Source organism: Thamnophis elegans, chromosome 6 (genome assembly GCF_009769535.1).
Source record: "Thamnophis elegans isolate rThaEle1 chromosome 6, rThaEle1.pri, whole genome shotgun sequence".
Lineage (NCBI taxonomy): Eukaryota > Metazoa > Chordata > Lepidosauria > Squamata > Colubridae > Thamnophis > Thamnophis elegans.
In genome coordinates, this window is record NC_045546.1 from 62,229,925 (window position 1) to 62,244,299 (window position 14,375).

A 14,375-nucleotide genomic window follows, 5' to 3' on the forward strand; every position below is an offset into this window, starting at 1 on the left:
AAACCAAGCACTGTCAGGATGCATAAGGTAAATAACAGCTGAACTAAAGAAATATGTGAGACTAACGTGATTATTAGGAAAAAAAGAACAACATATATTACACATTTTAGACCATGCTAGGAATCATATTTTCAGACATGTTTTAAAGCACATACTTTTATAAAACTGCCACTGAAAACAAGATATCAATAATGCAAAAATAGAGGGAAGCCAGTAGAAATCTGTAATGGTTCCATTTATTAATATGTATATCACAAATACAATATCAATGCATTCTTGTTGGCATGCTAGACAGAGGCCTTATTAAAAAAAATAGTTTTTTAAAAAGGTCTTAAACTTTTGTTCCCCATCCTGAAAAATATTCCACACATTCTTTTTGTTATAATTATATTGATTGATTTGATAATGAATTTTGTGGCAACTTCAATGCAAAAGGAGAATAAAACAGAAAGAAGGGCATAAGAAAAAAGTTGCATTACAGCACAATCTGATTCATAATTATCTAATCAAAGAAAGCAAAATTACTGGGTTCACAATAAGCAAACAACACACCTTAGTAATGGTATTACACAAGTTCAGATTCTGAGGCAAAATGCACTGGACAAAGTCTATTGGCAAAAACACTAGGCATACAACACTGCTCAAGAATGAAAAACGTAGCAGAATATCAATACATTAATTTCCCTTAACCAGATTTTGCACATTTATTTTCAAGTATTCCCCAAGTTATGTGATTGGTTTTTTTTTTCTTATTTTGGGCAGTGGTTGGAAAGGGGAGATTAGATAGACTGACACACTTTAGTAAAATCTATAAACAAAATCTAGAAATTAGAAACTTGATAAATCAAAATAATATAAATTTTTCTGTATAGGCTTAATATGGATGTGTGCAACATTTATTAACCATGATGAAAGACTAATGGTGCCTTCCAGTCACTACATGCACAACCTAATCATTGCTGTCAAGGAATTAACTCTGCTAACTTGACAATGCAACTACTGTCTGATCAAGAACAAACATACAGTGCCATCATATGCACAGTTGTTGAGACGGAGTGTACAGTACTGGATACTCAATGGTTCAGGCTACTTTTTGTGGCGCAGCAGTACTTCATGGAATGGTACATTATGCATGGTACAAAGTTGAGAAAGTGTTGTCTTTAGGTGTGTATATATGTAGTTGTGTTATGTGTGCTCTAACATTCTTTAGAAGTCTTCCAAGAAAGTTCTAGTTCCTGATTGAAAACAGGTACTGTATTTCCATACTCCTGGAGATGTACAGAAAGGAAGAGAATAATTATTTTTTTCATTTCCATCAATCATAAAATTTATATTGTGTACAGGTAATCCTTGATTTATTACCACAATTGATCCCAAAATGTATGTTGCTAAGTGAAACATTTGTTAAGTAAGTTTGCCCCATTTTACAACCTTTCTTGCCACAGTTGTTAAGTGAATCATGTCATTTGTAGTAACATAGTTTTTAAGTGAATCTGGATTCCCCATTGACTTTGTTTGTCACAAGGTTACAAAATCTGATCACATAACCCCAGGACACTGCAACCATCATAAATATGAATCAGTTGCCAAGCATCTGAATTCTGATCATGTAGCAACAGGTAATGCTGCAATAGTTGTGTGAAAAATGGTCATAACTCACTTTTTTTCAGTGCCATTGTAACTTTGAATAGTTACTAAATGAACTATTGTAAATCGAGGACTATCTGTAAATAAATTTTCTTCCAGTTGATTCTGACGGACAAGTCAAGTAATTCACCAAAGAAATTGGTGAAATTTCTCTGGAAGCAAGCAACCCAATATATTGATAATAATTTATCTCACACTACAACCTCAAGGGACAGCTAATGAACATTTCTCCCTGCACTGCAAGTTTGGTGATTCCTTTAAGTAGTACTCTCTCTAACTGGGTTGACTGGAGAAGTGGGAGGCCGAACAGTGAGCTGCCTTGCCTTACACCTCTCACACAGTGCCTGTTTCACCTGTCCCTACTCAGATGGTTCCAGGCAGCCGAGATCACCGCGCTGCCACCTGAAAACGCTGTTATTGTGCTCTCTGCTGCTCAGAACTGCCCGAGAAGGGGCTGGTGAAGCAGGTGCTGCAATTCCCCCCCCCCAATCCTCCGGATCTGTGATGCAGTGCTTAGTGCTACTGCAGCTATTGCACCCAGTTACCATATCTCTTTGCTGCATGACAGATCCAGGCAGATTTGGGGGGAGGGGTGGATGGAAGAGGACCAATCTCCTCTGTATGAAGGCTTTTCTCAGGACCCTAGATCTCCACTTTCTCTCCAGAAAAAGCTATTGGCATCGTTGGGATTTTGGCTAATGGAAGAAGCGTGGGATGGAAAGGAAACTTCGGAATGCAGGAGCACCGGGTTGGGAGTCTCCCTGGAGCTTGGCATCTGCCGCATTACAAAGTTTTCTTTCCATCCTGTGCTTCTTTCACTAATCAAAATCCTGACGATGCAAATAGCTTTTTCCAGAGAGAAAGTGGAGATCTAGGGTCATGAGAAAAGCCTTCGTGCAGAGGAGATTGATTCTCTTCCCTTGCTCCACCTTCCCCCCAAACCCTCCTGATCTGTCATGAAGTGCTTATTGCTACTGCTGCTATTGAGCCCAGCTACCGTATCTCTTTGTTGCATGACTGATCTGGCCGGATTTGGTATGTGTGTGGTGTGTGTATGTGTGTGTGTGCGTGACAAGGCAGCCTCCTTCCCTTTTGCCGCTTAGGCACTGCTGAGAGGAACCATTAATCCAAATGGAAGGGATCCCCACTCCTCCTCATCCAATGGGCTGTTCCCAGTCAAGCACAGCAGCAGCCATTCAGCAGACCCCGCATGTCCCCTCGCTAAAGAGAAGAAGCGAGCTGTCTGCCACTCTTTGGGTCAAGCAACTCACCGTCACCGCCAGTCCGAGGGAAGGGGGAAAAACATAAAGGAGAGATGTTTAGTCCTGCCCTGCTGTGGGAGGTGTAAAGAAAAGTGGATTTGAGATCAATAAAAGCCTTACTCTTTAAGAAGATCGACCCCCCACGTGTCGCATTTTTGCCCTTCCCGGCCCTCAGAAGCACTTTTCAGGCCTCCCAAACTCTCTGCTTGCCCCATTTTTCACAAAAACCGGGGTGTGCAAATGGTTTGGGATGCTGCAGAATGTTCACGGTAAGGGCAAAAACCTTTTTTTAAAATTTACCTCTTCAAAATCTTGGTGCGTTTTATACTCCGAAAAATACAGTAAGTGAATCACCAATTTAATTTTTTTTTTTTGCCATTTGGTAGATGTCATAATGAATAATTAGGAACTCAAGATCTAGCTCTATTTAATCCATGGAATTATTGTATTTTTCGGAGTATAAGAAGCACCTTTTTCCTCAAAAGAGGCTGAAAATCTGGGTGCGTCTTATACATCGAATACAGCATTTTTTGCCTCCTGAAGCCCCACCCCCTTCACTAAAATGGCCGTGCATAGCCTTATGAAGGCTTTCAGAGAGCACCTGGGGGCTGGGTAGGGCAGAAATAAGCAAAAATGAACCGTTTTTTGCCCCCCCAGCCCCCAGCAGCACTCTATAAGCCTCCATAAGGCTATGCATGCAGTTTTTTGAAAGAAAACAGGCCCGTTTTTGCGAAAAACGGGCCGTTTTGGGGAGGTTTTCATAGTGCAAAAACTTTTTCCTTTTGGAAAGCTCTTTAACTGATTGATGAGAATTACATTGACCAAGTGCTGTGCCAGCAGGAACAAAGTTAGGTGCTGTAGATTGTCAGCTATTTTCTTCTCCAGCACATGGATAAATACACCTGGAAATATCTACCTACCTACCTACTCACTCTCTCCCTACCTACCTACTGTATTTCTCTCTCTCTCTCTATCCTTCTATCTACCTACCTACCTACTCTCTCTCTCCCTACCTATCTATTGTATTTCTCTCTCTCTCTCTCTATCCCTCTACCTTCCTACCTACCTACCTACACTCACTCTGTCTCTCCCTACCTACTTACTGTATTTTTCTCTCTCTATCCCTTTATCTACCTACCTACTCTCTCTCTCCCTACCTACCTACTATATTTGTCCCTCTCTCTCTCTATCCCTCTATCTATCTACCTACTTACCTACTCTCTCCCTACCTATCTACTGTATTTCTCTCTCTTTCTATTTCTCTCTATCCCTCTAAATTACCTACCGACCTACACACACTCTCTCTCTTCCTACCTACCTACTGTATTGCTCTATCTCTATTTCTCTCTCTCTCTCCCTTTACCTACCTACCTACCTATTCTCTCTCTCTCCCCACCTATCTACTGTATTTCTCTCTCTTTCTCTCCCTCGCTATCTCTCTATCTACCTACCTACTTTTTTTAAAAATTTGCCTCTTCAAAACCTTGATGCATCTTATACTCCGGTGTATCTTATACTCTGAAAATATGGTATGTAATACAGACCACATGATCAAGAAGTACTGCATTGATTTCAGTGTCTTAACAGTACATGTTATTTCTATATACAAACAACTGTTACTGGCAATGAAATTACAATACTAGAATCCCTGGAAATGTTGGACTAAGCCATTGTTCTCTGAGCTTGGTTGTTTCCGTGCAGACATTTAATTGCCCAAATTAGGTAACATCATTATTGTTAGTGGTGTTACAGGACTAGCACTGATGATGTTAACTAATTTGGATAATGAAATGTCTGCAAGCAAACAACCAAACTCATAATATGTTCTATTATATTTCAGTATACATAATATTATTTTCCCAGTTTCTACTTTCCACTTCTTTTTTTCTAACTCTTATTAGAATAATCACCATCTTAAAAATATTCTATGTCTACCCATCATCTCTTGCCCTTTTTAGAATTTCAACTCTTATTAGCTTTTTGGTGAATCTGTCCTGCTTCTCCTGTGGTATCTTGTAACTCCTTTTGTCATTTTTATTTAATCTAAATATTTTGGAATGTTTACTGCTGCATTGGGGTCCTGCTCAAGCTTCTGTTCTACTATGAAGGCCATGGAACAGCTTCCTTGCAGTGCATATTATCATAGAAAGAAAGCATGCCTAGCTATGGTAAGGATCCAATTTCTCTGTGAATAGGCATGATTTATACATAAGCCAGTGGTGGGATTCAAATAATTTAACAATTGGTGAACTCAGGGTCAGGTTGGTTGTCGTGGGAGGCATGGCCCATCCCCGTCCTCCAACTCCGCTGCACATTCGGGATGGCTGACCTGACCCTAGGCAAATTGGTTGTTAAATTACCTCCCTGCTGTCAAAGTGGATCCTAGGCACTGTGCTGCAATGGAGAAATATGAAATGAAGCAGCCAGCGCAAGGGAAGGAAGCCATTTTCCCTCTTTCGTCTCTCTGTTCCTCCTTCTCCCCTTGCGCCAGCCATTCCATTTCATGTTTTTTCATTGCAGCAAAGTGCTGCACTGCGGAGCTTGCCCCACCCACCATCATCCAGATGCCATTGCTTTACCCCAAGCATTTCTTTACTCACTTTATTTCCAGCTCTATCACATTTCTCTGTTGCATTTCTCGCCATCATGTGCAGGGAAATAAAAGTTTGTGGGACTAAAAAAAAGTTCAAACAATTCCAACTTTGTGCGAAAAAAATGTCTCACAAGGTTGGAATTGATCGATTTAACTTTTTTTAGTCCCATAAACTTTTATTTCCCTGCACATGACAGTGAGAACCATGATGGAGAAATGCGACAGAACTAGAAATCAGATTAGCAAAGAAATGCTTGGAGGAAGCAAGGGCATCTGGGCGCCAGGCGCTGAAGTGGGTTCATCTGTCTCCAGCAGCTGCCCAGGCCCGCCGCAGGGAAGGCTGGCATCTATTGGCACTTAAACGCAGCAGCATTCCAGCAGGATGACGGCTCACGTCAACACCCTCCCTGACCCTTTAGCGCTCCACCGGTGCTTTGGCCCCGGGCTGCTCTCTTATGTGCAGCTCCTGCTCCACCCCTGCTGCCTACTGTAAAGTAAGACAGTTTTCGCCTGAGTGACATGATCAAAGATGCTGCATCTCTGTTTAGTTTCTGTCGCTCCTCTCTTGGACTTTTGGGGAGGATTTTTTTCACTCACTAGGAAGGAAGTTGAACAAAAGCCAGACGTGTTCCGGAAAACACAGATTTTCTGGAACACATCTAACCGGTTCGCCGAACTCAGCAAAAAATTAGATATTGGTTCTACTGAACTGGTGCGAACTGGCTGAATCCCACCACTGGCATAAGCTTATGCTGAACAAAAATACTCCTGGCTAAATGGGAATCAAATGGGTAGAAAGTCAAATCCAAGAGTACTCTAAAATTGTATCTTTGGGGTTTTTTAAAAGGAGTCAAATGAATTTTTTTTAGATCAATAGTTCTAGTGGCCAAGAAAGCTTGTCTGGATAAATTTCAACTTTTAAACCTACATCTAATCCATTACAGGTAGTCCTCAACTTAAGCAGTTCTTTTAGTGACCATTCAATGTTACCATGGCACTGAAAAAAGTGCCTTAGGATTGTTTTTTGCACTTATAACTGTTGCAGAATCCCTATGATTACATGATCAAAATTAAGACACTTGGAAACTGATTCATATTTTAATGGTTGCAATGCAAAGGTCATATGATCACCTTTTGTGCCCTTCTGACAAGCAAAGTCAATGGGGAATCCAGATTCACTTAACAACCGTGTTACTAACTTAGCCACTGCAATGATTCACTTAACAACTGTGGTAAGAAAGATTGTAAAATGGGGCAAAATTCATTTAAGAACTGTCTCCTTAGCATCAGAAATTTTGGGCTCAATTGAGGTTGTAAGTTGAGGATTACCTGTACTGATTTTAAATATGGGTTTAGGGTTGCTAAGTTTTATAATGATGGGAATGAGACCACACATTCCAGAATATCAGCAGAGGTAGTATTTTAAAAACTACTTTTGTCTTTTAATTTAAAGTAAAACTATGGAAAATTATATTACAGGATAGTCCTTACAGAATGCTTTTTGTTCTGCTTTAACATTAATGCAAATTATTAATGCTATTCAGCACTGAATGTCTTTTCATTGATATAAACCACCCAGAATAACATTGGCTGAGGCTGATGGGAGTTGTGCTGATTGCAATTAAAAGGCTATGCTGGAGAGAGCAGCTATAAAATCTATCTTTCTTCAAGTTGAAAGCAAAGCATTTGCCTGCCTCTGAAAAAAGCATCTTGTATGCAGCTGTGCAGAATCTCACCTTGTTACACCATCTCATACTGATTGGCAGTAATAAACCGGGACAGACAACACGCCAACAGCATGCCAATCAGCTGCAGAAAAGAAAGGAAAAGAATCATGCATTTAATCCAGTGTCATGAAATGTACTGAGTCTGCAAAAAGGATTTTAGATTTTTAAATTTGTGGAAATATGTAAAATGAAATAATATAAAATAAAGTCTACAGCCAAAATAAAAACATTAAATTAATGCAATCAGGAAAGAGGCAGTTCTAATAATTTATTTGATACACCTCTCTTTTTATTTCCCCCCTCTTTTTAAGACCACACTGATTTCACTGTATTTGCCTCTAAGCAATTTATCTTTTCGAGGAAGTGGGAGTGGTATTCAAGCCATGTTGTATCAGCTTTATTTTTTTCAGAATGAAGCATTGTATTGGAAAAAGGCACTAAGAGTTCATAAGATTAAGTTTAGTCTAGTAAAATACAAGGCTAGAAACTAGGAAACTGAGGCATGAAAGTTGCTTGGGTGATTTTGGACCAATCTGTCTCTCTCAGTCCATATCACAGTGTTTTTGTGGGGGGAGGGTAAAAAGGAGGTGAAAGAAATATTAGGTAAGGGTGCCATCTTGAGTTGTTTATAGAAATAATACAGAAGAAAAAATCTAATGTCTATCTTGGTGGGGAAGATGCATTTTAATCCTAGAAGTTCCACATATTGTTATTATCTTTCATTTTTCAATAAGCTATTGCTTAATTTTGGAAGTGCAAGTTCAGGGAATTCTACTAAGTAAAGTAGAATTAAGGTTTTTGATATGGACCATAGATTGTTGATTAATTGATGGAATGAAAAAAGCTCTGTCTATTATATGCTTACTGGCATATGTACAGACAAATACAAATGTCAGGTTAAATATTGTTTATATGCTTGCAGGTAAGCAGTTGATGAAAACCGAATGGTGATATGGAGCCTTCTCAATAATTGCAGCTATGCAAAGTTGATGCCTTTTCTTCTTCACGTTGTTCCATTTTCCAGGTTTTCTTAGAAATTCAAAAAAGGTTTAATAATTGCAGAGAGAATTGAAAAGAGATATGAAATTATAGATCAAAATACAAAAAGTATGGGGACAGCGATGAAGTTTGAGGACAGACCTGAAAAAATAACAGAGACATAGGAAAGTGATAAGAAAATTGTTGACACTGACAGCAAACTGAGAGTGGAGGGAAATGACAGGTGTGAAATACGGAAAGGAGAAATTGATGAACCGCATCTTCATTTCAGATGTCAGAAAATAGATGAAGAAAGGAGAGAAAATTTGGCAGAAATAATGAGAGTAAATCTCAGCAAAAGCACTAATGATAACAAAAGTGAAGCTGATAAACAGAGCAGATAAAGGGTTTTGAATTCTTATAATGAACAAGTTCTTAAGAGAAGTCCACATAAGACTTATCAAGAAAACATTTAGAATACAGACTTTACAAATGGCAAGAGATATCTATCACTATCGCTGGAAGGATACAGAATGATGGATGTTTAATAATTATATCAATTTGTATACAAGAATATTAGATTGATGATACAAATAATGGGGAAAAAACATGGAATTGAAAATTATTAGATAATGTTATCAATGCTAAAATAATAGAATGATGTCCCAATAAATTTAGTTAAATATAGTTAAATTTTGAGTGTAATGTACAACGTAATAACAGCTATAGTCAAATAAATGATTAATAATGATAAAGCATTTATATATACTAGATTGATAATATGAAATCTTATACAAACTGTAAATGAGGATTATGGAGATGATGTTGAAAAGCCTTTTTATAAAAGATAAACAATTCTATATAGAATAGATTAGAAAGATGTAATCTCATTGGATGATTTCAGGATAATGTAATAAAATGTTATAATATAAATTTACTTCAAATTTAATATGCCTTATGTTGAAAGGATGTAATAATAGCTGGACTTAATGGATGCTTAATAAGTATAACAATTTGTATACATGTATATTAGATTGATGATACTAATAATGGGGGGGGAAACATGGAATTGGAAACTATTAGAAAAAGTTATCAATGCTAAAATGATTGAATGACTTAGAATAGGAGGAAGCATAATAACAATATATACAAAGATATCTTGATTGTCAATATGTGAATTTTGATAAAATTCAAGTGAGGACCACGGAAAGGACACAGAAAGACTTTGTAACCAATCGACACACTGTGTGTAATTGAAGAGGCTTTTATGTTATATGTGTTGTGTGTTTGTCTGAAAATAAAAAAAAATATTTTTAAAAAATAATTATAGTTATGGTATAACCTCCAGATCAAAGTATTGTTCTGAGTGGTTGCTGAGCTGAAATCAGCACAGTGAATTCTAGATTTTATTATGCTGTCTTGTATCTAGCTGCAAATGTACCTCACAAGATACTCTTTGTTTCCTTCTATGTTGCATAGCAATAGCAGATGATCAGATACAGAATAGCTTCAGATGTTATAAATACTTTGGAATTAGCTAGCAGCATCTGTTTGCAAAACTAAAACAAAAAAAGATGCATAGGGAAGATGTGCAGGATATGTGTGAATTTAACCTGCAGAATGTTGTTACAAAGCTTCTTTATTAGATGTTAGAAACAAACACCACTAGACAAAAAAAAAGTGAGAGACACTTCTAACATACAAAACTGTTGCCCATAGAATACTGAGGCATCTCATATTTTGGAATAATGAAATTAATTTGGAATGGTTCTGTAACATGACTGCTGAGTATGTTAGAATTGAAAATATTCAAATAAGAAGATGAAAACTATACATCCCATTCCATTCATAACATGAGGATTCGTGGGAGTGAATCTCGTACCTTGAAAGGGATCACTCCCTCCTTTTGGCCACACATTCGCTCGAATGCGAGGCTGGTAAAATGCACATAAGAGTGGGGAAGACCATGGGGGGGGGGAACTACTGATGGAACAGGCCACCTGCCTAAGACCACCCAAGGTTTTCACCAGCCCACTGAAATATATCATGCTCCCCACAACTACTTTCCCCCCCAACCTGCCATGCCAGGTTATTTACCTTGTGAAGCTGTAGTAAGCAGTCTCCTCTCCAGCCTCTCAGGCTTGCGCCCCCCTCTGTAGTTCCATATGGGCCTCCACGGGCCTCCCCCGGCCTATTGCAGGCCAAAATGGAGTACCTGGGGGCCGCTCTCGGAAGCTCCATTTCACGCTGCAATGGGCCAGGGGAGGCCTGCGGTGGCCGAATGGAGTGTTGGAGGGCCAGATCCGGCCCCCAGAGGCTCCATTTCGGCCTGCAATGGGCCAGGGAGGCTTCTGGACAACTGAACGGGGCTTCTGAGGGGTGGATCTGGCCCTTGGAAGCTCCATTTCAGCCAGCAACATGCTGGGTGAGGCCTTAGGACACCTGAACAGGGCTTCTGAGGGGTGGATCCACCCTCAATTTCAGCTGGCAATGTGCAAGACACATGTTGCAGAGTCTCTGCAGTTGTTCGTAAGAGCAAATAACTGCCATGGTGCTGCAAAATTAGTAGTTTTGGGCCTTGTTTGCAAGCGCTAGGGGGCACTTATCATGTAAGTTTGAACATTCGCTAAGGGAATGCTCGTAACCCAGGGATTACCTGTACACTCACAGCAATATAAGCATAGCTGCTTGCATTAAACCATATATGTCACAGGAAATACTTTCAATTGTTTTTCCAAATGGCTCAATACTGTTTCATCCACACTCAATCAGCCAGTGAGGCATATGAGTCAATCAGCCAGTGAGGCATTTGGAGAGTCTTTACTGCTATCTTTCTGTAACTTTCCTTTTGGGTTGCAATTTTCTAACCTAACACATTCAAAGACCTTCACACTGCTTCTTTAGAGAGTTACTTAGTCACCTATGTGGATTAGCAATCTGCTTTCTTTTCTTTAGAAGGCCCATGAAAGTATCACAAACATTAAGAAAATATTTACTTTTGTTTCACTGAATGACTTAGAAATGCTTATATAAAAAGGTAAAGTGTGTGGAGATGGACAAATTGACGAAAGAAATACAAGAAAAGGAGGAATCAGAATACTATTTAGTTTGGGAAAAATGGTACAAATGGCTAGACAATAGAAACAAGAAATAAGAAATTGGGAAATGTAAAATTAAGGTATAGTAGAACAAATAGGATATAGGGATAAGATAGGTGGTAGGAAAGATAAGATAAATTAATGTAAGAAAAGTATATACAAGATAATATAGGTAATATGATTGTCTGATATAAACAGCTAAATCTGAATAATTAAGGACTTGTACATGAAAAAGAGTAAGAAACAAGGTGACCACAAATGCAAACTTGGAATGTATAGGAGGGGAAACAATAACTAAAGATTCACCAATATGTAACTGCTATAAGACGGAACATTTAATTCCTGTGTTGTTTTAAGTTACATATTTGTCTTTGTTGATGTGTTTTAAGTGTTTAAAATAAAAAAAATTTAAAAAGAAAAGAAAGGTAAAAAAAATAGCATTCCTCAAACCAGTAGATAATATTTTGGTATAAAATAGAAAGTGATGAATTATTGAAAATGTTTAATAAGAAGTCACTATTTGAAAATAGATAAAAATAATTACTGATTGAAATGGAAGATATATGAAGACACGAAGCAATTTCTGAAAGAAATTCTGGGAACTATGTTAAAAAAAATAATAAACCTGAGACAAAACATATGACCACATATTTTCCCATACTATATTAAAATTAAAAGAGATAATATTGAAAAAATGATTTCTAATACATTTTACCCATGTGCCTAGTCTCAGTCCTGCCTAATTAATAAAAATCAACTCATGCTGTAAGTAATATTATATAATTTTTCTGTATTTTAAAATTTAATAATCTCATTAAAGTAATACCTACAAGAGATTTTTTACAATTATTTTTCTTAAATATATGTTGATCTAGATGTAATTGAAAAATATACATCCATATTATTTCATCATATTTTACCTTTGATAACAAATTTTACCAGATGATGTCCTTTTTGTTTCTATGCTTTTAAATTATTGCAACCTATGGAAGAAACTTTTGATAGGAAACACAACAGAGATCTCTCAAAGGCAGCTCTAAATATATCTTTGCTTCTCTTATCTGAACAAACAAGAAGATTAAACTGCCACAATGAACCACCACTGAAAAGATTAATAAGTAGAACCAAGATTCTACTTCCAATGGCAGTGAGACAAAAAAAATTCTGACAAGTTGGAAAGCTCATGACAAGAGTTCTTTGTGACAATCACCTTCCATCTGCATTCAGGGTTCCTGAACATTGAGGTTGTCTCCTCCTACCAAGGAGAATGTTTGCACCTGTCATTCAGATTCTTCATAAATCTGCTTACTTTTTTGAAAAGTAATTTTGACTGCTAGTTATTATTTAATATACTTTGTTTAGTGAATGTCATAAATTAGCTTTGAACTATATACAGAACTAGCTTCTTTGCTTTTCTTAACTACCATTAATCAATTTAGTGGTTAATATTAAAATGTAAAACAGCATTTAAACTGCTACTAATATCTTAACTGCTATCATCATTGTTCTCAGCAACAGCAGCACATTACAAAAATAATCCAACTAAACAGTCAAGCAAATGACTTAAAGTAGTTGGTCTGAATACTTCTTACTACTGACAGATACAACTCAGATTATGAGATGTGACTGGTAGTACTAGGTTTTATTTTAGAGCAGTATGTTGAATTAAATGACCTTTAGGATCTTTAGATCTATGAATAATCTCAGTAAATTAGAATCAGATTAATTTAATTTGGCATACTATTTTAACATAACTATAGCAAAAAGATGGATTCAATCCTTTGTGCTTAAAACAAAATAACTTAAAAGAAACATTTTCTAATTTCTGAAGAATGAAATTCTCATGGAAAGCAGCTTCATTAGCAGGTTGTCCTGACTTTGATTTTTAGATGCAGCATTTACATAAAATTCACATTTGCGTACAACACATGCTAACAGCTTGAGTCTCTATAAAAAGAAATATTTGTTGATGGTCTTAACCATAACTCCCTAAATGGGACAAATTAAGCATATGCTTTCAACTTTCTTTTCTAAAACATGATGAGATTCCAAATTTGATATTTCTTTTAAATAAAGGCAAATCTAAGTTATGAAATCCCACATGCAAACTATGAATCAACTATTTGTCATGTGGGCTGTTTATGTTCCATTTAAGTTACTTTTATTACGTTAACCTTTATTTGACCCAATGGAACAATCTCCCCGCCCCCCTGAGGCAGTCATTAGTTGGACTGTAATTGATACTCTCTAGGCAAAACTCCATTTAAGTTAGAAAAAGAAAAAACAATGAACAGATGACCTAAGAATTAATGAACAGTTTGAGGCCTGTACCTCTCCATAATCCCTCCCTGAAGCTGGGCCAAACACACTTCAAAGCAATAAAATGGTATACCTGTGAGAATGCAATTCCAAAAGCCACTCCAGCTATGATTCCCATATTGGTCTCCATAAAACTGGTCACCAAATCATAACATCCCTAAAGAAAACAAAGAACATTTAATCACGCTTCAAAATTATATCCTCTTCTCCATGTTTAATACTCATTTGAAAAAGTTATTCAATTCAATATACAAAAGTCAATGACACACCATTTACCAGTAATCAAAATCAGCAAGGAATATATCCATATAACATTTTTATAACTCATAAATTGTACATTTTAAAGTAGGATTAAAACCAAGAAACGTTACTCAAAGGAACATTTATAAAAAGTTGTTTCCTTAATTATTTACCCTTGTAGATAAATATGCAGTATCAATATAGCTAAATAATTTTATTCATTTATAATCTTTCCATATTCTAGAAATATACATTTTCTGAAATTCATCACAATCAAATATGATATAAAATACTTCTTTAATTATTCTGTCCCCACTGCATATTCTCACTATAATTGTTGAAAAAATATCAGCAAAATTACCTCATAAAATATCCCCCTTTTTACACTTTCTAATTAATGTACTCACACTTTATTTCATGTTGTATGACTATTATCTTATTACTATTTTAGCAGAAGAGAAACCAACTTCATCAAAGTTTATTTCTGAAACTTGCTAAAGATGAAAACTAT

At 36.9% G+C, this 14,375-nt stretch overlaps 1 protein-coding gene across 1 annotated transcript in view; it reads right to left on the reverse strand.

Annotated features, from left to right (window-relative positions):
• Positions 1 to 217: 217 nt before the first annotated feature.
• The window catches only part of TSPAN7 (tetraspanin 7), a 125,181-nt gene continuing 111,023 nt past the window's right edge, over positions 218 to 14,375 (reverse strand). The window contains 3 exon segments of the mRNA XM_032220320.1: positions 218 to 1,268; positions 7,239 to 7,311; positions 13,698 to 13,781. Of these exon segments, the coding sequence (XP_032076211.1) occupies positions 7,243 to 7,311; positions 13,698 to 13,781 (153 nt within the window). The 3' untranslated portion in view covers positions 218 to 1,268; positions 7,239 to 7,242.